This window comes from Fistularia commersonii, chromosome 29, assembly GCF_037954325.1.
Source record: "Fistularia commersonii isolate RoL2024-O1a breed Wild chromosome 29, RoL_Fcom_v1.0, whole genome shotgun sequence".
Classification (NCBI taxonomy): domain Eukaryota; kingdom Metazoa; phylum Chordata; class Actinopteri; order Syngnathiformes; family Fistulariidae; genus Fistularia; species Fistularia commersonii.
In genome coordinates, this window is record NC_141312.1 from 940,931 (window position 1) to 965,061 (window position 24,131).

Genomic DNA, 24,131 nt, shown 5'->3' on the forward strand with positions numbered 1-24,131 from the left:
CGGCTATTGGGCAAACAACCTTGGCCTTCCACCACTCATGACTTGGTATCTAGAATAACGGGAAGCGATTGGCTTCTGTGAGTAATCGTTGTTGTGATTGGTCGAAGGGTCGAGGAGGCGTGCCCAGCAGTCAGCCAATCCTCAGCCTTCCCTCCGAATTCAAGCCGTTGGCGCTTTAGTGAATGAGAGCGTAGTGAGGGCCGGTGATGCACGCAGAGTCCTGCAAAGCTCATTTAAACGCTACTGTTTCCCTTCTTACTGCATTTAATCCTTAAGGATTACTTGTTTTTTTTTTCTTTCCTAATCCAAATAGTCCAGTTAAAAATACTTTTCATTTCACGACTTTAATTTGCAAAATAAACACCATTGCTATACGTTTAACACTTGAACCTTTTGTGCTATCTTTTAATTTGTATTTATACTTAAGTACAGTAACCGATGCTCCACTGTGTGTGTGTGTGTGTGTGTGTGTGTGTGTGTGTGTGTGTGTTTGTCCTTAAAAATAATTCCCACATTGATACTATTCCATTCATTGTAAACTGTGCTATCTTTACCTTTTACACCATGACAAATGACAACTTGCCCTGATGTTTGATCACATCCAAATTAAGGGAGGCTTTAAAAAATACTTTTTATTTGCAATAAATTAAACATTTATCATCACATGGGAAATTACAGATTTTGCAGTGGCTTTCCCCCGTGTCACCCCTCTACCAGCCAGATTAGGAAGCCGCTTTGTTCATTTCATTGGTACCGGTAGCTTTAAAAGCGCACAAAATGAGTCTCTACTTCTTATGTATTTGAATCGTGACACAAATAAATTGATGAAATTGGAGAGAAAAAAAAAAGAGCACTGAATGAAATTGTCCTTGGTCATGTTTCACCGTTAATAAACCGTCTGATTATTTTTTGCATTAAATAATTCTTTGCCTGATAAAATGACAAATATGTACATTTCTACATATCGGTTCTGTTGCCGGTCAAGGATGCACTAAGTATGCAGTACCCTTTTGTTTTTATTTGTCTTGAACCCTGAGTACGTCCCCCTTCACACGCCGCCATGTCATTACATAAAATATAAAAGCCATTCAGCGGAGATAACCTCTTTGAGACCTCACGATGCTCCAGAATGCATAATTCCGCGGCACCATAGTAAGTTACGCAACGACAAAAATGTGTCTTTATGCAGATTTGAACTGGTTAAAAACAGGACGTGAGCGCGCACGTTCTCCTCTTGCTTTTGCACGGTCATGTTGTTTTCGAGAGAAAGAGATCTGCTTTCTCCTGTCCGGTTTGGTCTGCAGTTGCAAACTTGTGGCATTTATCCAAAGCCGGTACAAAATGAACGAGAAACAAATAGACCACTTCTTTTTCGGCTTATTTGTAAGATGCAACACTGGACAAAATTGGGAAAACCAAATGCAATCATGAATGGAATATATTCTTAAAGAATATATCTATATATATGGTTTTTAAGTTACTTAAACTACCTGTTTAAATATAGCTTTTCATGGAGTAACACAGCAATTTCTTTATTTTACAGTATAGTGCATCAATAACGACCCATGTGGGCGGTAAAATAAAAAGCACTTGTTTCATGAGGACCACATAATAATAATAATAATAATAATGATAATAATCATAATCATAAATTATGTATTTACAGCTCTGGGATTTTACACATCCTGTTTAAAAAAACAAACAAACTTAAAAGTCCTAAGTGCAACCAAAGCATCATACATTAAATGATTATATTATATTTCTACAGTTGCTTCTGTCCGTGGAGCGGCGGGAGGAAGCGACCCGTCACATTTGGGCTGCAGTTTCTGGGGACGAAGGAGGAACCCTCCCAGAGACGTCCTGGTCTCCAGACGTCCAGGCAGGGACCTGCCCGGGTCGCTCCACCTCCCGTTCTCCTGGACCTTCAGTTATTGAAGGAACCGGTCCCTCCGTTGGTACTCGTCCCTTTGCCCTTCGACTTCCCCGACGAACGGAAGGAGAAGCGTTTGATGAGGCGCCGGGAGAAGCTGCCGGATTTTTTGCGTCCGCTCGCCGTCGCCGCCGCCGCCGCCGCCGCAGAGAAGTTGGCGCCCGCGTTGGAGATGTCCTCGTGGGACTGGCTGAGACACGACTCCTTCTCTCGGTGCCGCCGGCGGAAGAGCAGCTTGGTCCCGCTCTGGAGGAAGCCCACTGCGGAGAGCGAGGGAAGGAAAACAGGAAAACGCTGAGCAAACACTTTATCGTTTTTAAAATTTTTCCTCGTCCGACGCCAGATGGACGGACAAAACGGAGACCTTTGTGGTCCTTCAGGCTGCGGGTCTCCAAGGCCCCGGTGGATCCCGTGTCCGACTCCACGTCGTCCACCGACGGACGCTCCGACACGTCCGAGGGCGTGGTCTCGTCCGGGTCCTGGTGCTGCCCCGGCCCGAAGTGGTTGCCGTGCACGGCCGCGTCCATGGCGGCGGCGTAGCCGCTGGACAACGCGCAGTCGTCTTCGGAGAGAGGAACCTGAGGAACCGCAAAGAGCAAGGTTTGGGCAGATACACCTTGGAAAAGCCCTAGGTTTGCTTCCCAGCTCCGACCGAAATCAGGTCAGAAGATTCGCTCTGCCGTAATTTGTCCGGAGGGGACGCGAGGACTAATTTTAGATCGAATTCATCCGGTCCGTTTCAGACACGCCGGCATGTCGAGCCCAGCGTCGGTTCTACCGGAACCGCGCCATTCTTCTCGGCGTTCTGACCTTCGACACGCCGGAGATGATCAGCGTGCTCCGCTTGGTCGGCGTCTTCCTCGCCGCCTTGCAGGCCGACTCCGTCAGCTGGCGGATGGCCGTCTCTGCAACGGGATCCAAGCCGTTAGAAAGGCGGCCGCCTTCTGAGCGACAAGAGACACAGATACACAGATCAGCGTTACGGGGATCGGCAGAGGAACATCCAGGAGGTGATAGAACGCCGGAGAACATCCCGGGAGCTGGAGGAAAGATCCGACCAGAGGGAGCGGAGATGAAGAAGGTGGAGGAGTTTGAGGGCAGAGGGTCAACGGACAGGAGGTGAAGAAACGTGTGGAGAAAAGACCAGAGAGAAAGGAAAGACGGAGACGCCGAGGACGGGGGGTTGAGATGATCGGCGGCAGATGATCGGCCGTGACGGCTCGGGGTTCGCGATGACGGGAGGAGATGATTCGGATCTGGAGCTCCGTGTTCCACCGCGGCTTCACACTGCAAGGTCAGAAGTGTCAGGAGAACTCACTGGAAGGGTCGGGGCTGCTGCCTCTTCCGTCCTGCGGGACGCCGGCCGTCTTGTCGCTGACCTCCACCTTGGACGGGGAATCAGCTGAAAGGCACGGAACTGAGTCTACATCGCTCCTCCAGAGAACATGGGTTTACTTATGTTCTGCAGAAGTACCCGGGCCGCGCTCCAGCTTCAGTCGAGACTGCACCGTCGTCACCGTGGTGACGATGGTCCCGTCCGGCATGACGGTTCGGTCCACGTCCACCTTCTTGGCGGGGGTGAGGGAGGAGCGCAGGGGCGAAGCTCCGCGGAGCTCCTCCGACTCCAGCAGCAGCAGCTGGAGGACAGAAACGGCGTCAGACGTGGAGGGTAGAAGAACATCTCCGCCTCCACGGGCCCCTCAAGGAGCGCGCAATGAGACACCGGAAAAGGTCGGATTCGGTTTCGGCGGTTTAAATGATCGACATCGTACACGTTTTCGGGTAGTTGATGGTTTTTAGGAGATATCTGCTCAGGTTCACGCAACGTCTTATCACATCTTCTTCAGTTACTCGATAACTTGGAGGTCTTTTCTACTGATGGAGGCTAATTTTCCCAAGATTGAATGCTACGTTAGCCAGTACCGAGCATTCCATCCATCCATCCATCCATCCATCCATCCTTCTATCCACTAATCCATCCATCCATTCATCCATCCATCCATTCCTTTTATCCATCCATCCATCAATTCATTCATTCATTCATTCATTCATCAATCCACTAATCCATCCATCCATCCATCAATTCATTCATCCATTCATCCATCCATCCTTCTATCCATCCATCCATAAATCCATCCATTCCTTTTATCCATCCTTCTATCCACTAATCCATCCATCCATTCATCCATCCATCCATCCATCCATTCCTTTTATCCATCCATCCATCAATTCATTCATTCATTCATTCATTCATCCATCCATCATCTGTCCATCCATCCATTCATCCATCCATCCATTCCTTCTATTTATCCATCCATCCATCCACAAATCCATCCATAAATCCATTCCTTTTATCCATCCATCCATCCATCCATCCATTCCTTTTATCCATCCATCCATCCATCCATGCAGGGTTGGATGCTCCGTCACGAGACCGACAGTCTCCCTGTCATTTGGACTCCACCCTCCCCTCTCTGGTCGGTACATCTGGACAGCTTCGTGCCTCCAAGCATCTCCAGCGTGTTCCTCGCCCGAGGGCTATTTTAGAGTCTTTTGTTGAAGAACAGTAACCGTTCGCCTGTAAAGACGCCGCGCTTCATTTTTGGCGCAAGGAGGCGGGAAGGGAAGGCAGGAGGCTGCAGCTGGGAGGGCTTTGGGAGACGGGCTGCACGTGCAGGACAAAGGACTGCGAGTCAGCTGTTGCACAACGCTTGATGTTAGATAATTATAAGTGATGTAACCGCGCGCATCAGAGCGACGCCGTCGTTCTCCCGGATGTCTTTGCGGCTCACCTCCATTGTGACGGTGGCCTCGGGGCTCAGGGTCAGGGTGACGGCGGCGGGGATCTCGCCTCGGGCGTCCAAAGCCACGCCGGCCTGACCGGGGAGGAACTCTGCACAAACACAACGCAGATTCTTCTGTGGCGGTGGCGTGTTTTGGGGCGCCCGAAATAAATCGCCATCAGGCGGCGGCCTTACGTTCTCTCGGGCCGCTGCGCTCCAGGAGTCTCACTCTCAGCTCTTTGCTCTCCGAGCTCAGCTCCCTGCAACACAACGAGGACCGGAGATGAAAACACAACCTTCTGCTCGTGATATTTTCACCGCGAACCCCGTTTGAGTGTCCGTTCAACCTGCCAACGTGTGTGAAATCGGACCAAAGCGCGGCGGATTTGAGCGGGTCGTGTTCTTAAGAGCTGCAGCTCCATTCCTGAAGGGTTCATCTCAGCCTGCTATACATGTTAGCACCACCAGATGGCGCTAAAAGCTCCATCTTCTTTGCCCAACGGCCGAAATGCAAAGTAAGGTGTCGAAAAGGGACGGCGGGGTGTCGGGTTTTCAGCAAGGAGAGGACGGAAAAGTCCTTTCCAGCTGAGTTACGGCTCTTTAGTTTGGGAGGCCTTGCCATGAAGAAGGAAGACGGTATTTAGCGAGTGCGTGGAGGTTCTCGGTCCTCCGGGTCCCGGTTAGTTCTCGTCTCAGGAACTTGAAACGTATCGCTCCTCATCCGCGGCGCTTCCTCGGTTCCATCGGACCGCCGGGAGTTTTTCCGTAAGACGAGCGGATCAGGACGGGACCCGAAGTTGTACATTTGTTCGGCGCGACAACCTCGTTCAAGCTGGCGTCCGCTTAAACAACTCCGCCATTAAAATAACGAGCCGCCCCCTCGGCCCCCCGACTCCGGCGGGAACGTACGGAAAACTCAAGCCGAAGAAGCCTCCGGGATGAGAGCAGAAACTTCACCGAGGGAAGACACTCAAGTCCAGTTGCCACGAAAAGATTTCGACACGCTTCAGGCGTTTAGCATGCTAACAACACGAGCGACTGTATTAGCGAAGATGCTGGGGTTTTAGCTTTTATCTGATGACTTGTGAATGTTTTTTCTGAATGTTTCACAATTATCTTTCACAAGTTGGTCGTGCTGTTCATTTTGAAGAGCTAATCCCGGCGCCGCAGCACACAAAGTTCGTTGCGCGTCGCCTCTCTTACATCGTTATTTCATCGCTCCACTCCAGCGAGGCGCCGGCGTTTCCCGGCGCCGGCAGGAACCCCGTTGTCCTTTCCGTCGGGGGCTGGTTGAGGCTCAGGACGCAGCACAGCTCCCCCGCCCTCCACCACTGAGCTGCAAAACACACGGCGGCTCGGTCGGTCGGTCGGACGGGAGAAGCAAAACAAAACGTCTCCGGCGGAGGGAAGATGTCTGACCTTTGCCGAAGGTTGCCCTGAGCTGCCGAAGCAGCAGCCGCCGCGCCGGGTTCCTCCGGGGCAGGGAGTTTAATCCCGCGGACGGATGATCCACGGGGGGCTGGGATTTACGACACACTCGATGAACGGCGAGGTCTTCAAGGACCCGGTCGTAGCGGTTATTGAAAAATGTCTCACCGGTGGACGGGGCGCGGAGCTCCTGAGGTGGAGGACCACGGCGGGCTGGGAGCTGAAGAGCGCGTCCTCGATCAGGCCCCGGATCACGTCCAGGTCGGCCGAGCCCTCGGCCTCCTGGGACCCAGAAGAAGAAGAAGAAGAAGAAGAAGCGTCTCATTCATGTTCCAGACGACGACTCTTTTCCACACACACTTTTCAACCGATCGTCTAGGTTCCTCTAAACCAGTGATTCTTAACCACAGGGCCGCGGCCCAAACTTGCGCCACCTAGTGGGCCGCGAAAAAAATCTGTTTTGTACGTGTCGGCCGCGAGGCTGCGGGACGCAATAACAACTCCCGACCATGTAGCGGCGCTAACGCATCAGTCAGTTGTTACTTTAACCAGCTCCATAAATAAGGAGAAGACACTCAGCTAGCTGGAAACAAACAAGATGGAGAAATATTTAAAACGAAAAACTGAAGACGACCCCCCGCCAAAAAGTACATTTTTGCGCAAGAACAATCCCGACTTCATTAAGTTCGGCTTCGTAAACGGAGGTAGCGAGGCAGCGCCGAGAGCCCGGTGTGTGGAGTGTGTGTTAACGCCGTCTGACGAAGCACTTAAGCCGTCAAGCATCCGACGCTCGTGGGAACGCCGGTGGAATTTTTCAAGAGAAAAGCAGCAGATGCAGAAAAGATGGATCGTGTCACTGACTGGCGACTCTAAAAGTGCACTGAAAGCTAGCTAGCTCGTAGCCGGACGTGCGGCACAAAGTAAGAAACCGTTCACCATAGCGGAGGAGCTGGTTCTGCCTGCTGCTGTTGATTCGTGGCCGTGAGATGATCGCAGAGGACGCTGAGAAGAAGCTGCTGACCATCCAACTCTCAAACCTCACCGTGAGTCACCGCATCGCCGACACGGCCTCAGACGTACAGCGACAACTCATTGAAAGGGTAAAAAGTAGCCCGTTTTTTCTCTTTGCAACTTGACGAGTCCACTGATGTCACGAATGCTGCGCATATAATTAATAATAATATAATGCTCAAAATAATAAAGGGAACACTTGAACAACACAATGTAACTCCAAGTCAATCCCACTTGTGTGAAATCATAGTGTCCACTCAGGAAGCAACACACATTCATTTTGACTTGTTTTAAGGACATTACATCAAAGTTGGATCAGCCTGGAGTTTGTTTTTACACTTTAATTTGGAGTGTGATTCCTAATCAGACCTCCATGGGTTGATACAATTGATTTCCATTGATTATTTTTGTGTGATTTTGTTGTCAGCACATTCAACTGTGTAAAGAGCAAAGTATTTCACAAGAGTATTTCATTCATTTAGATCTAGGATGTGTTTTTTAAGTGTTCCCTTTATTTTTTTGAGCAGTGTAGATAATATATATTAAAATTATATTTAATGGGCGCTGCACTCTGTACTGAAAAAAATGGGCCTCGGGATCAGAAAGGTCAAGAACCCCTGCTCTAAACCGCCGTTAAGAAAGATCAACGTGAACGTCGCATCCGTTCAGTCTCTTGGACGTCCCTCCATCTCCGGTTCTCCCTTCGTGAAGCTCCGTCCCTCAGATCCCTTTGGACGTCCAGCCGGTTCTTCTCACCTTTCTCTGCAGCGTGCACGGAGAGGCCGTCAGGGCGAACGCCGGCTGCTTGCAAAGCGTCCATGAGAGCAGCAGCCCCTCGTCCTCCACCTCCCGCAGATACACCACCACCTGATGGAGACGCCGAGAAGGTTCACCTTCTCATAAATACAGACGTTCGCCGTCTTTTTAATCGATTTGTTTCTCGCGGCTTTATAATAATAATAACACAGAGGATCGTTTTTTTTTTTTTTGCGAGAACGTCGGGATGCGAGGAGCAGCAGGAGGAGGAGGAGCGACTTCTTGAGTGAGAAGCTCCACAGGTGCTCCACATCGGCGCTAATAAATTGGATGTAAATTCAATATTTGAATGACAATGCAAACACGCGTGTTTGCTCTGGAGGCCCGGCCTCCAATGTGCAAATCACAAAATCCAGGTGCCGCGCCTTTTGTACCTTTGCCACCATCGGTGCGAGCGTGATCTGGTAGGTGTCCATGGAAACGGCAGCCGGCGACTGCTGGGTGACGGTCACGGGAAATGTCACGGCGTCCACGCAACATTTACAGTCCAACACCTGGAGAACAGTCAGGAGCACGCAGGAGAGAGCGATTTTCAGAAAAAAATCCCGCGCTCATTCTGTAAATGCATGATTAAATGATCGAGGAATAAGAAAACGTTCAAACTGAAACTCCTCGTCGAAAGGGGTCGGGCGGTTTACCATCCGATGTGACGATCGCTCGGCCAAAGTCGCGCTCTTTAAGGCGGCGGCGGCCGCCGCCAGCTGGAGGTCGCCGTCAAACGTGATCTGCACGGCGCTCTGTCGGGGGGGAAGACGCAGAATGAAGGTCACGGTCCAGGACGTGAACCCGAGACTGAAACTCATTCACCCATTCCTTCGTTCTGGTCCTGCACTCAGCGTTCCGAGCGCTGGGTCTCCATGAACCTCCTGCACCAGTTGGACCGCAGGAGGAACTTCTTGCAAACACGGAGGCTCATTGGTTGGCTGAAGGTTTCTAGTTGTCAACTTGACGATCGGAAGTTAAAGCGAGAAACAGGCAACAAACTAAAACCCCTCAAATTCAAGGGGTTATTAAGATTCGAAGGCGACGGGGTCAAAGGGCGCTCCTCCGGCCCGACTTCATGTCGGGGAAACACTGTTCGCTCGCCGGAAGGTGACATAAATCTTCAAATCTTCAAATCTCTGCACTTAAGACCTTAAAATATACTGCTCAAAAAAATAAAGGGAACACTTGAACAACACAATGTAACTCCAAGTCAATCCCACTTGTGTGAAATCATAGTGTCCACTCAGGAAGCAACACACATTCATCTTGACTTGTTTTAAGGACATTACATCAAAGTTGGATCAGCCTGGAGTTTGTTTTTACACTTTAATTTTGAGTGTGATTCCTAATCCAGACCTCCATGGGTTGATACAATTGATTTCCATTGATCATTTTGGTGTCATTTTGTTGTCAGCACATTCAACTGTGTAAAGAGCAAAGTATTTCATAAGAGTATTTCATTCATTTAGATCTAGGATGTGTTTTTTAAGTGTTCCCTTTATTTTTTTGAGCAGTGTACATTATAGCCTTGACTTTGACACTTTATAGTTTTATTTCTTATTCTCGCCCCCCTTTTTTTTTTACTGTTGATACAATTTCCTACTTTTATTTATTATTGTTATGTTCTACTCGAAACTCTGGCACAACAATTTCCTTCGGGATAAATAAAGTTGTTCTTATTCTTATAAATCACTGCAATGGAAAAAAAAAAAGGGTAATTAAAATCTACCTGCGCGGCAGCGTCTCGCATCGCTCTCCATCACTTTTATTCATATTTATTGATAAAACCGTCATCGGAAACGAACGTCGGGGGAATTCTGACGGCTTCCGTCTCGGCCAGTTCATTTGTGCGACTAGAAAAAAAACAAATATGAGCTAATGGGCTGGAGCGGCGTCTTCGCTCCGTGCGAAGGCTAACGTCCGGGACGCCGCCGCCTCCTGGAAGTGGCCGGCGGAGACGCGAGCGGCGCCGGTGCCAGGGGGATTTGTCACGCCGGACGGTTTTAACTGGCTCAGGAGACGCGAGTGACAGGAAGCAAATCCCCCGTTGTCGGAGCGTATGTCGCCCTCGCGTCCAGTCCGATCCGGGCCAAAACACAACAGAGGCGCTGCAGAGGTGGGAGGATGATATAACAAAGTTTGTAGCGTGTGTGTGTGTGTGTGTGTGTGTTCAAGCCAAAAGGGCACAAAGCCAACTACAATGCCGCAGGCTTTTATAACCCCTCCTGCCCCCCCGCTACAGTCACATGACCCCCACGCCCGACTCTAGCGGCTGCGTTCACCCGGCTTGTGTGACGCCGTCCGTCCATCGCAGAGCGAACGCGCCTAAATGACGTGGAATTATCGATTCCTCATTTACAGCATCGACGGCTCCGTCGGGGCGCCAAGCGTGGAACCGGCCGAAACCCTCCCGTCTGCTCCACGGGAACGCCACGCAGCCGTTTGGCGAACACCCATCGGACCCGGGAGGGAATCTAATGATTTCTTTCCGTTTTGCCGTGACCGGCGGCCTAATCTCCCCGGGATTTAGTAATCCACCGAGGAGACGCTGCGTTATTTTTGTCGTCCGCACACGCGACGGCAGGGATCTCCGCTTCGTCCAGATTGGATGGACGGCGCTCGGGTTGTGTCGTCCGCATCCGGCTGCGTTCAACATCTGCCGCCGGGCGGACGCTTTTAGCAGACGCTCGTTCGGTTCGCGAGCAAAGCCGACCCGAAAAACATCTCGGCGTTTGCGCGGGCGCCGCCGTCGGCCTCTCGCGTCGCCATCTGGTGCGCCGCGGTGCCGCGTTTCCTCTGGCAGGACGCGACGGAGCTCATTCTGTCATCGCCGGGGACAACCTACTAGCTGTAGCTCGTCCTTGCGCACCACCACCGTTTGAGAGAGTGTGTGTGTGTGTGTGTGTGTGTGTGGAAGAGACAGATCCCGCGGACATCTACGGTGTCACTTCAGGTTTGTCAGCGTCGACCCCTTCGGGTGCGTCTGGCTGAAAGCCTCTGAGGAGCATGTGGGTCAACCAGAAATACACTCCGCCTTTGGCTCCTGGTGACCCTCATCCGCCTCGCCTGCTTTCCCCTCCTGGTTTGGATTCAGTGCAGAAAAACCCACCAGGACCGTTTCCCGTTTAAGACGCGTTGGTTTGATGTCGATGCTTCACCCAACGTCACGACCCGGCGTGAACACCAGAACCGTCGGAGTCAAGTCGAGTTGTTTTTTTTCAGTATCCACACACTGTCTCGCCCAAATGTACGACATCGCTATTTTGGTTTCCCCCGGTTTATCGACCCAGACCTTTCCTGCCTCCTCGCTATCTTCCCTTTCGGGCCTTTCCTCGGTTTCCTCCGGTTTTGTCGAGTCGCATTCTGATGATTTCTCAGAAGTTGTTTCTCTGTCTTCATAATATCATCACACCGAGTCCAGCGTGGCGCCCGTCTTCCCGCTCGTTCTCGCCGAACGTCTCCGCAAGGCGTCCGAAGAACCCGAAAAGCTCCGCTCTCTCCTCCTAGCCTTCCTCGCCGTTCACACCCCGAGTATTAAATAATCCCCAAAATACAAAACCTTTGCTCTCGTGGTCTTCATTCCGCTTTGGAAGCGGAAGGCATCTCCTTTTACGTGACCACGAATTCCCAACTTTGTGATCCGATGAGGAAATCTACTCAATAGTACAACCAAATATTCATTATCTCTGCACGATGGCGGCTTCTTGAGACGAGCTATGAAATACAGAAACGATGACATACTGGATATAAAATGACATCCAGGCTTATTTAAGGTGTTCGGTGTTTGAAATGAAAATCAATTTTCATCATCTCCGGTAGCTCACAGGCGCTCCGCCAACTTAGCACTTTCACGCAAACAAATTGTTATTGTGGCCGGAAGATTCGCGACGGGGTTTTAAATGTGGGATTCTGACGTCGGTGGTAAATTCTGACCCCCAGAGTAAAAGGAAACCTCGGCGCCTGCGATGCACGGAGATGAGTGGGTTCATTTCCTTCCACGTTCCCTGCAAAAGAACCCCCGAATGCTGAACATCCCCCCGCCGGGGAGGCGACGTCAACTCGCAGTTCATTAATCATCGACCCCCGACGTGAACGGCGGCCTCGGGCTGTTTCTGACAGCCGATCACCGAGATCTCGCCTCCGCCGAGATGCCCGTGAGCCCCGCGCCTTCGCCAAATAACCAGGTTTGACAGAGCGCGCCTCGTGCCGAGGCCAAGCCCGGTTAGATCGCGATGATCCGCGACCGGTCCGAGACGTCGAGACGGGGCTTCTCCAAGCGAGAATATCCGGCAAACAAAAATGGGTAATCACATTAGTTAGCCACTAGCGGTGTAAAAAAAAAAAAAAATCGATATGTATCGATGTATCGATCCGACAGCTGACGATCCGATGCATCGACACGTCGGCAAGAGTATCGATCCATGTATGCATTTTACCGGTCTATGTTTAGTCTGCTCTGAGGCGTAATTCTCACGGTAACCTACTTTGTCTCCACCGACTTCGCTTCCCTTCCCCTCTTTCAGCACAGTCTTTCAGCGGACACACCCTCTTTGGCAAAGCACTCGCATTTAAACATTCGGGAGGCGGACATCGATATGGCTGAGAAGGACGCGGACTTACACACTCCTGTAGGTTGAAAATCGTTCGTGTGGAAGTATTTCGGCTTCCGCAAAAACGGGAAAGAATTGGTAAAGGATGTGGCGATATGGAAAGAATGTGGAATTGAAGTTAGCTACCGTGGCGACGCTTCTAATTTGTCGGCTCACCTGAAAAGACGGCGTGGTGTCGTTGAAGGCGAATGTTCAGAAAAAGCCCGGCTGGGTACATTTTTCCCACAAAAGTTACCGAGCGGTTCGAAAAGGGCCAAAAACATATCGTATTAAAAAATCGTATCGTAGTGAAAAAAAAAATTCGTACGGAATCGAATCGTGGGGCATTTTTAAGTATCGGAAAAAAAAATCGAATCGATCGAATCGTTGCCTTGAGAAATCGAATCGGATCGAATCGTCACGATGGCTCTGATTTACACCCCTATTAGCCACATCAGTTCGATCCGACGAGCGTCCCCGAAAACGACCCCCGCCGGCCTCGGTGGCGCCGCTTCCTGTTGTACGATCCGTACAAGGAAACATTTCTTTAGCAGACCATACACACTCCTTGAACCGGAGCTCAACAGCGGCTAGGATTAGCGTCTCGGCCTGGGCTCGGCCGGCCGGTCGCTCCTCTCCCAGCGGCGCCACAAAGCCCTTTTGTTTAGCTTCACCGTCGCTGCTCTTATCTGGCCTGCATCACGCCCGCGGTCTCCGCGGCGGCAGGTGTTAGCTTATATCGCATAGCCGAGCAAACAAGCTCCAGGTGAAGCCGGGGATCGGCTCAAGTGTATCCCGGGGACGAGTACGGTAACGTGGCGCGTTATTACCGACACTTTCAGACTAGAAGCGACTAGAAGCTAATTTATGGATTTTTTGACGAGCTTCACGCCGCCAAAACATTTAGCCTCCTCACATCGGACCGATCAAATGAGCGTGAAATTATAATTCCGACAGCGAAGAAGACGACTTTAACAGTTTTAGTGCGCAGGAGGAAGACCGAGATAGACATCAAGTGGAGGAGGACAAAGCCGGGATAGAACGTGGATGAATTGCGTTATTTAATATTCATCTTTTTCATCAGCTGTGTAAATATCTCATGTTACAACATGGAAACCTGCAGCTCACAGCCTATATATGTACACAGATTTATTTAGTTATTTTTAGCCGGTGCGGCTTCTATTCAGGTGCGCTCAGTAGTCCAGAAAATATGATAATCTGCATTTATCTTTTTTCCATAAACCATTTTGGAGCGTCAGTGAGGAAAAAGACAAACACATTCATCAAACTGCCACAGATTCATCTGCTTTGATTTGGAATTGACGGAACAGGAAATGAGGAGTGGATGGAAACATGTTTTCCACGGGAAGGTGAGCGGCAAAGGACAGGATCGTCGGTAGCAAATCTTTTGCACACTTGTAAACAAACCAAACTCTTAAGTTTTTTTTTTTTTGTGCGCAGGAGGAAGATTGAGATAGCGACCAGCCGGAGGAGGACGAAGCCGGGATAGAAAATGGACGGACTTTTCCTTGTCTTATTTATTATTCATCTTTTTACAGCCACTGAAAAATATTCAATACGTACCTGTGAATGTTATCGGTATGTATTTAATTAAAAGTTAAAAAAATGTTTGTGTGTAAATCTGCGGCTTATAGACAAGCGCGGCCGATACATGTACACATAGATTTATTTAGCTCTTTTTTAGCCAGTGTAGCTTTTTTCCAGGTGCGCTGAAAAGTCCGGAAATGACGGTATATCGTGAAAGCTCAAGGGAACAAACTTCAAGTGCTGCTCGTTAGTTTGTTTAACGGACGCCTGTTTGGACTGCGTTAAAACCCGTCGCCCTGCAAGTTGAATAGAGAAAAACAACAAGCGTCCTGGGTTGCGTGCCGGTTCGGGGGTGGAGGAAACACCTCCTCGTGGAAAACATCACTCGCAAACACCGCCGGCGTGCACTCGTGTCCCGTTGGCGCCGGGAATAAACGCACGGTCTTCTGACACAAGGTGTATTTTAAGCCAGTACAAATAAGCTTTACGGCGATACACGCTGAATAGGTTTTGTTTTGGCTTTTCTCGGAGGAGGTGTCGGACGCCATGGGAGCAAACCGCCAGGATGGGATCTGCAGCAAAATCCACAAACAGACGCGCCGGTTCACTCAAAGAGCAGCGGCCCGCCCACCGGCCCGACCCGACCCGACCCCGTGCGGTGAGCCCTCTGTACTTCTGGGCCTTTTCATCTTTTCAACCTCTCTGTTGTCAGTGTGTGTGTGTGTGTGTGTGTGTTTCATCCTCGTGGCCTGCTTGTTTGAATAAATACAGGTCAAACCTGGTCAACATTTTCTGATTTTCCCACTGCACAACTCTGAACCTCAGGAGCAAAGTAAACAACACGACATTGTATTTTGAGTCTTTGAACGCTTACGGATTTAAATCTATAGAAATATTTTCAGTGTAGTTTACTTCTGGTCTCTCTATGAATCACGTTACGCCCCCGAGAAGGGCTGGGTTGAAAACTGAGAAGACCGAAGGGCTGCGAAACCGGAGCGATAACCGGGTGAATAAAAGAATTCACGTGAAACCGCCAAACTTGAGCAGCAAATTGTGAATGTCAAGGCCTGTAATTCAAATTAAATGGTCTCCTACAAAGCGCTTTGCGCCGGCTCACATTCACCCACACAAACCGAAGGCCAGCAGAGCTGCCGCGGAAGGCGCCGACCAGGCCGGTAATCTAACCGCCTACCTCTTGTTGCTCTGCCGGCGAAGCTTCGGTCGCCCCAAAGTTCACTGTGGCGGCGCAACAAACCAGAACAATCGGGTGATTGTCACGCCACAAAATCCTGGATGGGAAAAAGTTAAGTTCTACGCTGACGACACCGTGATTCTACCCGGTTCGAAATTCACTTTACTTTGCAGGGCCTCTCGGATTCGGGCGGTTCTGCGAGGCCAAACACAGCAGGTTATGTCCGGACCGGCAGCTTCGACAGGAAGAAACACGGCGGCGACATGTTGTACGTTTGCATTTTTCTTGTTTCGGCGTAAAGGATTCCATCTCTGAACCCCGTGTTTCTTTACTCTTCTAGCCAGTTGTGTCTGAAGTCCTGCTTGTCCTTTGGCTCTTCTAAATGTCCAGTGGACGAATGAAAAGAGCTCTGGTTGTTTGGTCTGGCAATGCAAAGCTGGAAAGTACCATCTGCTTGCTTCCGGCGACTGAAACTACAACTATGAAATGTATTCATTCATTCTCTCCACCCCTTATCCCTGGCAGCAGGGGGAACGGATCGGTCGCCAGTCGATACCATGATGAAATTGATCAAGCTGGACCTCCATGGGAGAGCTGTACGCTAGCAGAGAAGGTTTGCTAGATTTAAAATGGGGCCACTCGGTCCAGGTCTTCCAGGAGAACCCGAGGCGTCCCCAGGCCAGGTCGGGGGCATCGTCCCTCCTGGTGCGTCCCGGGTCTTCCCCGGGACCTGCTCCTGGTGGGTAAGCCTGGACCACCTCCCCGGGCCAGACCCCCGAGCCCCTCCTCTGGCCACGCCGAGCCCACTCGCATCCGTGATCCGGTTCTTCGGGTCTCCGCCCACGACGCGCCAACAGAAGCGAGGATGGGAATGTAGATCCACCGGTAATCCGAGAGCTCCATTAAACCAACAAATATTCCTTGTGCCTATTTACATATTCAAACCGTGCCAACTGGCTCTTTGCTATTTAAAGTGATTCTTTCATCCTGAATGTCAATCTTATTTTGTCCACAACCGTGACCTATAAACTAAACATATTTACAGAGAAGATTCGCACTCTTCAGGCGCCCGATTCACACCTTCTGCTGGAAATCGACTCACGGCGGTATTCATAACGAAAACAGAAAACACAGCGGACGGCCTCAATGTAAACCGAAAGCCTGGTCTGGAAGCAGAAGTGCGGCACCCTGGAAAAAAAAAACATCTAGAAATTTCTCCATCGCTCCGCATCGAGTGTTTTCCGATAAAAGAGGCAGCTGTGAGGACGGCGGACATTTTCAGAGGGAATCTCGGAAGATAATGGGCTCCAAGAAAGGAGGGACGAAACCAAGACCTTTTTTTTGTCTTTAAACACTGCCAAATGGGTGACGGCCGACGGACGCCCTCTCTCACACACCTACGTGTGTGTGTGTGTGTGTGTGTGTGTGTGTGCGCACAGCCGGGCCGTCCTCCTGTTGGCGAAGCCGTAATTAAGCAGCTGCACCGAGGCCTCAGGGCCGATCCTCCCGATCATCTTTGAAATGTGTAAAGACCCCCAGCTGCAAACGGCAGGAAGCGCGAAGCTCCTCTGTGATTTGCTTCTCCGACCGGCACCTTGAAGACTCCGCTCAGCTGGTTCGGCGTCACGCCGCTACCATAATCGCCCCGGTTAATGCACTTTAATGGGGGGGATCAATTGCCAGCCAGGAAAGGGTTCGTGCTTCTGCCTCCTCTCTCCATCTCCACTATCAATAAAAATGATAAACTTTTAGGGTCATAAATGCAGGGTAGACTACTATGCTAACTGCTATTCGGCTTCTGCGGTTGATGCGTCCTCGTCAAAAAGGGCTGCCGAATTATGTGATTTGCTTTTTTTCGTCCTCCCCCCTTCCTCCCGGTGCCGCTCAGCCCTGCTGACAAAAACAAAAGTCCCGGCTAAATGTGTCCGGGCGGGAGGCCGGGTCGAGTTACAGCCGTCGCATCTCCTTCCGTAGCGCCGCCGTACGTCAAGTCGGACGCGCTCGGCCGAAGCCCTTTGCGGCGCCGCTCGACGCACCACAATATCTGGGAATCCCGGCGATGCTCGTTCTTCCCTGAACTTCCTTCGGTTCCTGTCCTGCTCGTCTCCACGGCGGTTTTGATTCCTTAGCGGTGGAGGTCAGGAGCTGATTAAGTCTGCGGCGAGAAGGACGGACGGTAGTAACGAGCAGAGTGGCCTCCTGGTACCTCTGACATGTTCATGTCATCTCGAGCTCTTAAGGGAAAAGTCAGAAGTGCAAGCGACTGGAAGAGGGCGGCGAGCCATCAAGACAGAAGATCCGTGCTGAGATGTACGGCCCACATGTGGGCCCATTAACTCCTCCGTTGAAGGAAAAGGATCCGATGTTTATCACGGACAAAACAGCCAGACCTTGGTAGCGTAGCCCTGTTGAGAAGTAGCCGTGCTCCTGCAAGGGGTAGTCTCCAGGCAGAGTGAGTCACAAGGCCCAGCAGGTGGAGGCAAGAGTTGGGAGCATCTCTGTCCTGAAGCCCCGTCCGTCCTTCTGTGTGATCGCACGAATACAGAGTGATAATAAGGATAATATCGAACGGTTGCCTCACAGCGAGAAGGTTCCAGGTCTCCATAAGTGGCCTTGTGATCCGGGGCGACCCCCAAAGATCGCCCGATGATCGGCCGATGGCAGCCGGGTTCGGCTCCGACCTACATCACCTACAGTTAATGAATGAATGACTGCCGTCTTTCATTGCGCTGGTGACACCTAACTTTACCACCCGCATGCAAACTCAGTGGACCTTTGGACGGACGCGGAGTAGTTACATAAAAGGTCAAGGAGATCATGGGATCTATCATGTGACACTAAATGAAGAAATCGGTAGCCTACTGCTCGACGAAGCAAAAGCGGCGCCTATTTCTGCAACCTCAGGATTTATTCAACCTGGAGTTTTCAGCGTGTTCGGAGACCTCGGCCGCCATCGATCTCAGATGCCGGAGAAGGTACTTAGGTTAATACTCATAAGGATTTGAGCGCTAATCCTCGCATGATGACACTGGAGTAGCATCTCCGCAGCGCGGCGCTCCTCCGGGGGCGGGGCTCGTGTTTTGCTAATGTAGAAACATAATCTCAAAGCGGGAGGTGAAGGAGAATGTTCTCCGGCCGCTGCCTCCTGCTCTGTAAGGGGAACGGGCCTGCCGGGCGCTCAGCACCAGAGGCTAGCGGCGCGATGTGACTTGATACCGCGACTTGAAACCTAAACATCAACTCCTATCTGGGGGATGAAAGTGCAACATCAGGCCAAAGCACTTCGTCAAGCGGCGGGACGTCGCCTTGAATCCCAAGCCAGCGTTGCTTTTCTAATCCAGAGTGCATCCCTTCAAAAGGACGTGTCGACGTTTTGTAAACCCTGCGCGGGGATCAGTATCATGAACGGCATTCATTTGCATACGGCCCAGACATATTACCATAGTTCTCTCCGAGCAGACGCTGCAACCGGCAGATGTTCTATCGTGATCTGAGGAAGCTCTGGCTCAGACTCGCAGTTCAACAGCTAAATACTGCACGGAGGTGCGGGAGCAGATCCCTCGGCTCTGAGCTAACCAGAAAGAAGTAGGAATCCGACTTCCCGTCGACACCTGCAGGGATCTGAGCGGTCCGAGAACACTGTTCTCAAGTTGCCGTCTTCTTGCCCGTGGTTTCCACGTGATCGTAGCCTCCGCCGTCACTAATGGTTTCTAGCCGGTTTTACAGGCAAGTGTTTTACAAAAACCATAAGGGGGGACACTCGTTGTACCCCGTGTGTTCGTGCCCAATCAAATTTGCCCTTTTGGAGGCCTAGATGTCAAATAATGAAAAGCTAAGCAGAAGCAACGGCGGCAAGGTACGGGGGTTGGTGTTCCTGTTAAAGAACGCCAGGTTTGCAGATGTTCCCTTTTAGATGGATTCATGGCTGCGGTCTGAATTAGCAAAACAACAGAACCATCAATATAATCCTATACGTTCTACACAAACCGAGGATTTCACGAAACAATGATATTATTTGAATCATATGACAAATTCTCCACAAGGGTCTCATGTGGTCTGCTGATTAGCTTAACACAAGTAGCATCAGCCCATGCACAAATAGGCAATACAAGTTAGCACAATGTTAGCATTCAACTTCAACATTAAACATAATTAAACTCATTCACAAACAGACATAAACCAAGGAAACCAGGTGAGCATGAAGAAAGGTGAAAGTCCCAGCTAGCCTCTGCTAGCTTCTAGCGCATCGTACGCAGGCGTGACGCGCTGGAATAACTGCGGCGCATTCAGGAGCGAAGGATCTTTGAGAACCCGCACACAAACACCGACTGAACGGGATCATTTCAACAACGGTGAAATACACAGAAACACAGCTGACAGCTTTGTTACAGGTAATTTATGATTCATGTGGTAAAGACATAGGTGCGGTGGAGAGCATCTAGCCTGTAGCTAGTCGGCGCATGTTGTGTCTCACTTTATGTTAAAACCCAACTGCTTATCACACGGTCAGCAGACGCAGCCTTGGGTGAGGGCGGGGGGGGAAATCCATTATCAAACAAAGATAACAGTAGGCTCAAGTTCAACATCAAGATGATAAAAATAATTGACCTTCCTGGTAATATACGGCGGGTGTTTGGGTAGGGAAGGAGGAGGCATACAGTTTTGCGCATAGGAAGAGTTTCTTCAGACCTTAGCTATGTTTGTACTCACAAGCAGTCACCAAAATGAGCCTCAAAAAGGCTAATATGCTAACGCTAAGGGGCTCAGTTGGTAGAGCTAGCGTCTCTCCGTTTGAGAGGTCGCCGGTTCCATTCTAGGCGACGCCTGTCTGCGTGCCAAAGTAGCCAAGTTGCTCCCGATGGCCTGCCTTGCGCCTCGGGTGAACGGGGAATGTAATCCAGCTCTTACAAGTGGAGGCCATTTGCCCTCCTGCAGAGGCCTCGGTATGCAGAGCAGGTCCATCAAATACGACCCGAATCTGGATCTGGCCTGAGCCACGCTAGAGCCAACGCGAAAACATCACTGATCTGGCCAACCACTTTACTTTATCGTCTCCGCCAAAGTTTCGCCAAAGATCCGTCGCCTTGAAGAAACCGCCTCGACTAATACTTCTTACAAACATCGCATCTCACACGGACCGGACTACTCCTGTGGGACTTGGATCCATGAGTCAGTGAAATAATATCGACAAGACCGAAACTATGTCACCGTCGGAACATCTAACGAGTCCACAAATCCACCTGGATTACACCATGAACAGGCGATCACGCTGTGACGGTGGTGAAGCATACAAGTCAGGTACCAAAGAGGCAGGAGCTGGATGCTACCGTTCCTTTGGCAGACGAGCGGCCAAAACCCGCAGTGCCGGTGCTCCTGCAGGTGACGTAAAGTAAACAACAGCGCCCACACTTTGGTTAGCAAAAGCGTCGGCGCAGCTTAGCTTAGGTACACCGAGGGTCACCTTCTCCAGGTCCGCGGCCGTGTGAGACCCGCCGACCTCACCAAAGACCACATCTCGGTCATGAACGCTGCAGACCGGCGAGCTGTTTTCAACACGAATCCGCTTGTTCACCCTGAAACACGAAGCTAGGACGCCTTCTAAAAGGACGGCTCGCAGTGTTACTTCCTTACATTATCTCGTTTCTGACAACATGACGGGGGACGAGGACGTGCGGTATTTCAGAGCGCCACCCATCACTGCCCGACTTCCTTCAGACACCCTTTGTCGTGTTTGCTTTTCCGTTGTCACGGCGAGTTCGGGGAAAAACCTCCAAAGCTACATCCTGACCTTTTCGTCACATGTTGGACCCAAAACCCTCTGTTGGTTCTGGCGCGCATGCTCGCAAACCAGGGATTCAACTCTCAGAGTGTGTTAACCGTCTCTTTTTCGAGTGAGCGCGGCCTCCTCGTGGGTCCGGGGTGCGTGGAGCTATTTTTAGGAGGTGTGGGTGTTCTCGCCGCCGCTCCGCCGAGGGGTCTCTTCAGCGCCCGGCGCACCGACTCGGGGATGTTACGCAAAGGTTCTGCCTCCGTCCTCCGGCAAATCAGACACTCCAACTCCCACGCCTCCACCTCCACCCGCACATCCACCTCCACGCACTCCCGTCACAGGCATCCCGGCTCCTACCTGGGGCCGTCCGGCTCCTCGCTGCAATGACTTCTCCAGGATGCATCACTCACCCCGTGTCTGCAGGCCTGCAGGTTCAGAGCCTGGACCCAGCTCCTCTGCAGCTTCTCCCTGAAGGACTTGAAGCAGAGCACGGAGGTCAGCAGGGCTTTCACCCCGGCCTCGGACGCGGTTCCGTCCCGGTCCGAGCGGAGCCTCTGCAGGAAGCCCCGCACCCCGCCGGCGTGGCCCAGGCGGGCGGCGCTCCTCCTCGCCCGCCACGGCCGCAAGACGCCCAGCGCGTACTGGAAGAGCCAGGCGAGCACGATGAGGAGGGAGGCGAGGAAGAGGGCGACCAGAACCGGCCAGCCGAAGTCCCGGGGCTCCATCACCTCCTCACATCCGGGCCTCGATCAGTCCATCCCGGACCGGGGACCGGGGGCCGCCGGCCGACCGCAACTTTGATTGACGCGTCACGTCCGCGTATCTGCGTGCGTGTCTATGTGTGTGTGCGTGCGTGCGTGCACTGACGAAATGCGCGTTCCGTGCACCGCAGACGAGGACGCGAACGGCAGCTAAAGCCGCACACAGACCGGAAAAGGGTCCGATCGGCTTTCGACGGTACGGTGTCCCCGCTGCCGCTTGTCCCGACCGGAGGCTGACTCCCCGGCTCCCCGGCTCCCGGCTCCCGGCTCCCGGCTCCCGGCTCCCGGCTCCCCGCCGCTGCGCCTCCGCACCGGTTCAGACCTCCGCCGGTCTGCGACCGTCAAACCCGCGCAGCCCGGACTTTGAGCGGGTGGCGGCGGCCGCTAGGGGGCGCTGCAGCGGCGGACAGGAAGATAGACGGAGATGAACGCCTTCAAAATAAAAGCACCGGCATTCAACGTCATGGTTTTCAATATCCATTAAGTCAGACCTTGGCAGTTTTTTATTTTATCTTATTTATTTATTTTTGTTTCTTTGTGTTTTTTTTTTTGTTTTGTTTGTTTGTTTTTTTTTACATCAAATCTGTTTAGCCAGGGGAAACAAAAATATATACGGAGATGCAAAAATCAGACAGCCGTATAAACAGTATACTCTAACTAAAACACTTTCTATGCGTATACCGAACGCCCAAATATTTGAACACATTTTTCCAAAATAAATTTCGTTCGTACTGCCTTCTGATTTTGAAATCCATTTATAGTGATCCACTTCCTGTAGAAAGAATATCATCCATTTCCTTTTTGTGATTATGAAATTTTCCCAAGAGCAACACAAATTGTACTAAAGAAACAAAGTCCTTTTCCTCGGTGCGGTCTATGTCGGAAAGAAAAATGTCCTTAAACTGCAGTTACAGTGAGAATCCAGTCCTCCTCTCAATAAAGGCTCATACATCCAACCAAAATAGTTGCGAGTATAAGCAATAGTAAAATAGATTCTACATGTATACCACAGAAATCACGGGAGTCATCAATATCAATCCTAAATCTTTGCAATGTTTTTTTGCCGGGTTCATGTTGTGTGAAAATTTAATAAGAAACCTCCTTTACTTTATTGTTGAGACAGAATTTATGACTGGTCAGCCATATTTTATTCCAATTTAGATCCTTGTTGAAAGAAGACAAGAAAGCCGTAGCTGTAGGAGCAGTTTTGCCTACCGAAAGAGTCCCAAGATATTTTTTTGGACATTTGTCCTTTGTGACATCCACCCTTCGCAGGAAGATCTTGTTCAGAATTGACACACGACTCCTCGCTGTGGGGCTAAAAGCAGTTGCAAAACACGTCTTGGGACAGCCTCACAGATTGTGTCACATTCTTTTGGTAGAACAACAAAACCAAATTTGGCAATTAATTCTTCATATAATAGCAAGTGACCGTTAACCTTCAGAAGTTGTGTAACCAAAAATTATACCGTTGTCGACTGAGCTTTTATGATATAACCATTTCTTTTTACACTGAATACTAATATTATTCCAAAGGTAATAATTTGAGGGTGAAAAATTATGTTTGTACAACATCTTCCATCCCAGTAGAGCCCACTTGTAAAAAACTTGACAAATTCACCGGAAGTTTATCAGGATTATAGTCATTTTAATAGGAATTTGAGTCCTCCCAGTGAGTTAAAAATTAAATTCAGGAAAGCATTCCAAATATTACCGTCTTCATTCATTAGTTTTGTTAACCATCTGATTTTTAAATGCATTATTCAATGTTTCAAAGCTTATGCCTTCCCCACCCCCATTCCGTCTCATAAGGCCAGACCTGGGCTTTTAATGGGCTGTTTTGCTTTTTTATCCGTCCAAACCATTTTCCTTGAATAGTTTGAAGTATTTTCAATCAATATTGAATTTAGAAACTCCTTATTTGTTCCTTTTGTTTAATTTTGTATGGATGATTACATACAAAATAATTTCAGTAGATTTATATGATCATGAATGATTTTGAAGTTGAAATTAAATGCCAAAAAATGTAAGTATTTAAATTTCAATTTTCATTTTGTTCAATTTACATAACACCTAGTTAAATAAGAAATGTGTCCCACCCGCCAAATAATTGCCCACTCCTGCTCTAGGCAGATTAGATCTCATTCTTCATGTTCTTTTACGGTCAATTCAATTGTTAACAAATGTAGGTAAACAAAAGTAATGCAAGAAACACTTTTCAGAGAAAACATTCAGTCACCTCGATAAAAATCCCTCCCTCCTGCACAATGTTCTCTAAAAATTAAACAAATCATAACCGTTCTCCTGTTGTTATTATT

General features: G+C 50.2%; 1 protein-coding gene across 3 annotated transcripts; it reads right to left on the minus strand.

The window, feature by feature from the left end:
• Positions 1-614: 614 nt before the first annotated feature.
• c2cd2l (c2cd2 like) lies at positions 615-22,338 on the minus strand. Of its 3 annotated transcripts, none has more exons than XM_086177228.1 (14): positions 21,463-22,338; positions 8,607-8,705; positions 8,343-8,462; positions 7,909-8,019; positions 6,310-6,423; positions 6,133-6,232; positions 5,917-6,049; positions 4,909-4,973; positions 4,723-4,823; positions 3,405-3,567; positions 3,249-3,332; positions 2,741-2,871; positions 2,295-2,508; positions 615-2,190 (listed from the first exon to the last, which is right to left on the minus strand). In XM_086177228.1, the coding sequence occupies exons 1-14, from the start codon at positions 21,775-21,777 to the stop codon at positions 1,925-1,927; spliced, it is 2,016 nt and encodes a 671-aa protein (XP_086033354.1). In that variant the 5' UTR covers positions 21,778-22,338; the 3' UTR covers positions 615-1,924. The 3 variants fall into 3 exon arrangements, with proteins under 3 accessions (XP_086033354.1, XP_086033353.1, XP_086033355.1); XM_086177227.1 differs by having other exon boundaries at positions 2,741-2,874; positions 21,463-22,336; XM_086177229.1 differs by having other exon boundaries at positions 2,741-2,835; positions 21,463-22,335.
• Between the last annotated feature and the right edge of the window lie 1,793 nt (positions 22,339-24,131).

What these genes read in the sequence shown, in the direction of transcription:
- c2cd2l (XM_086177227.1), bottom strand. Translation starts at nt 21,777, where the DNA reads ATGGAGCCCCGGGACTTCGGCTGGCCGGTTCTGGTCGCCCTCTTCCTC. An exon ending in CAGGGCAACCTTCGGCAAAG is followed by an intron (nt 6,050 to 6,132) that starts GTCAGACATCTT and finishes TGTGTTTTGCAG; the next exon opens with CTCAGTGGTGGAGGGCGGGG. An exon ending in CAGCAGCCCCGACCCTTCCA is followed by an intron (nt 2,875 to 3,248) that starts GTGAGTTCTCCT and finishes CTTGTCGCTCAG; the next exon opens with AAGGCGGCCGCCTTTCTAAC.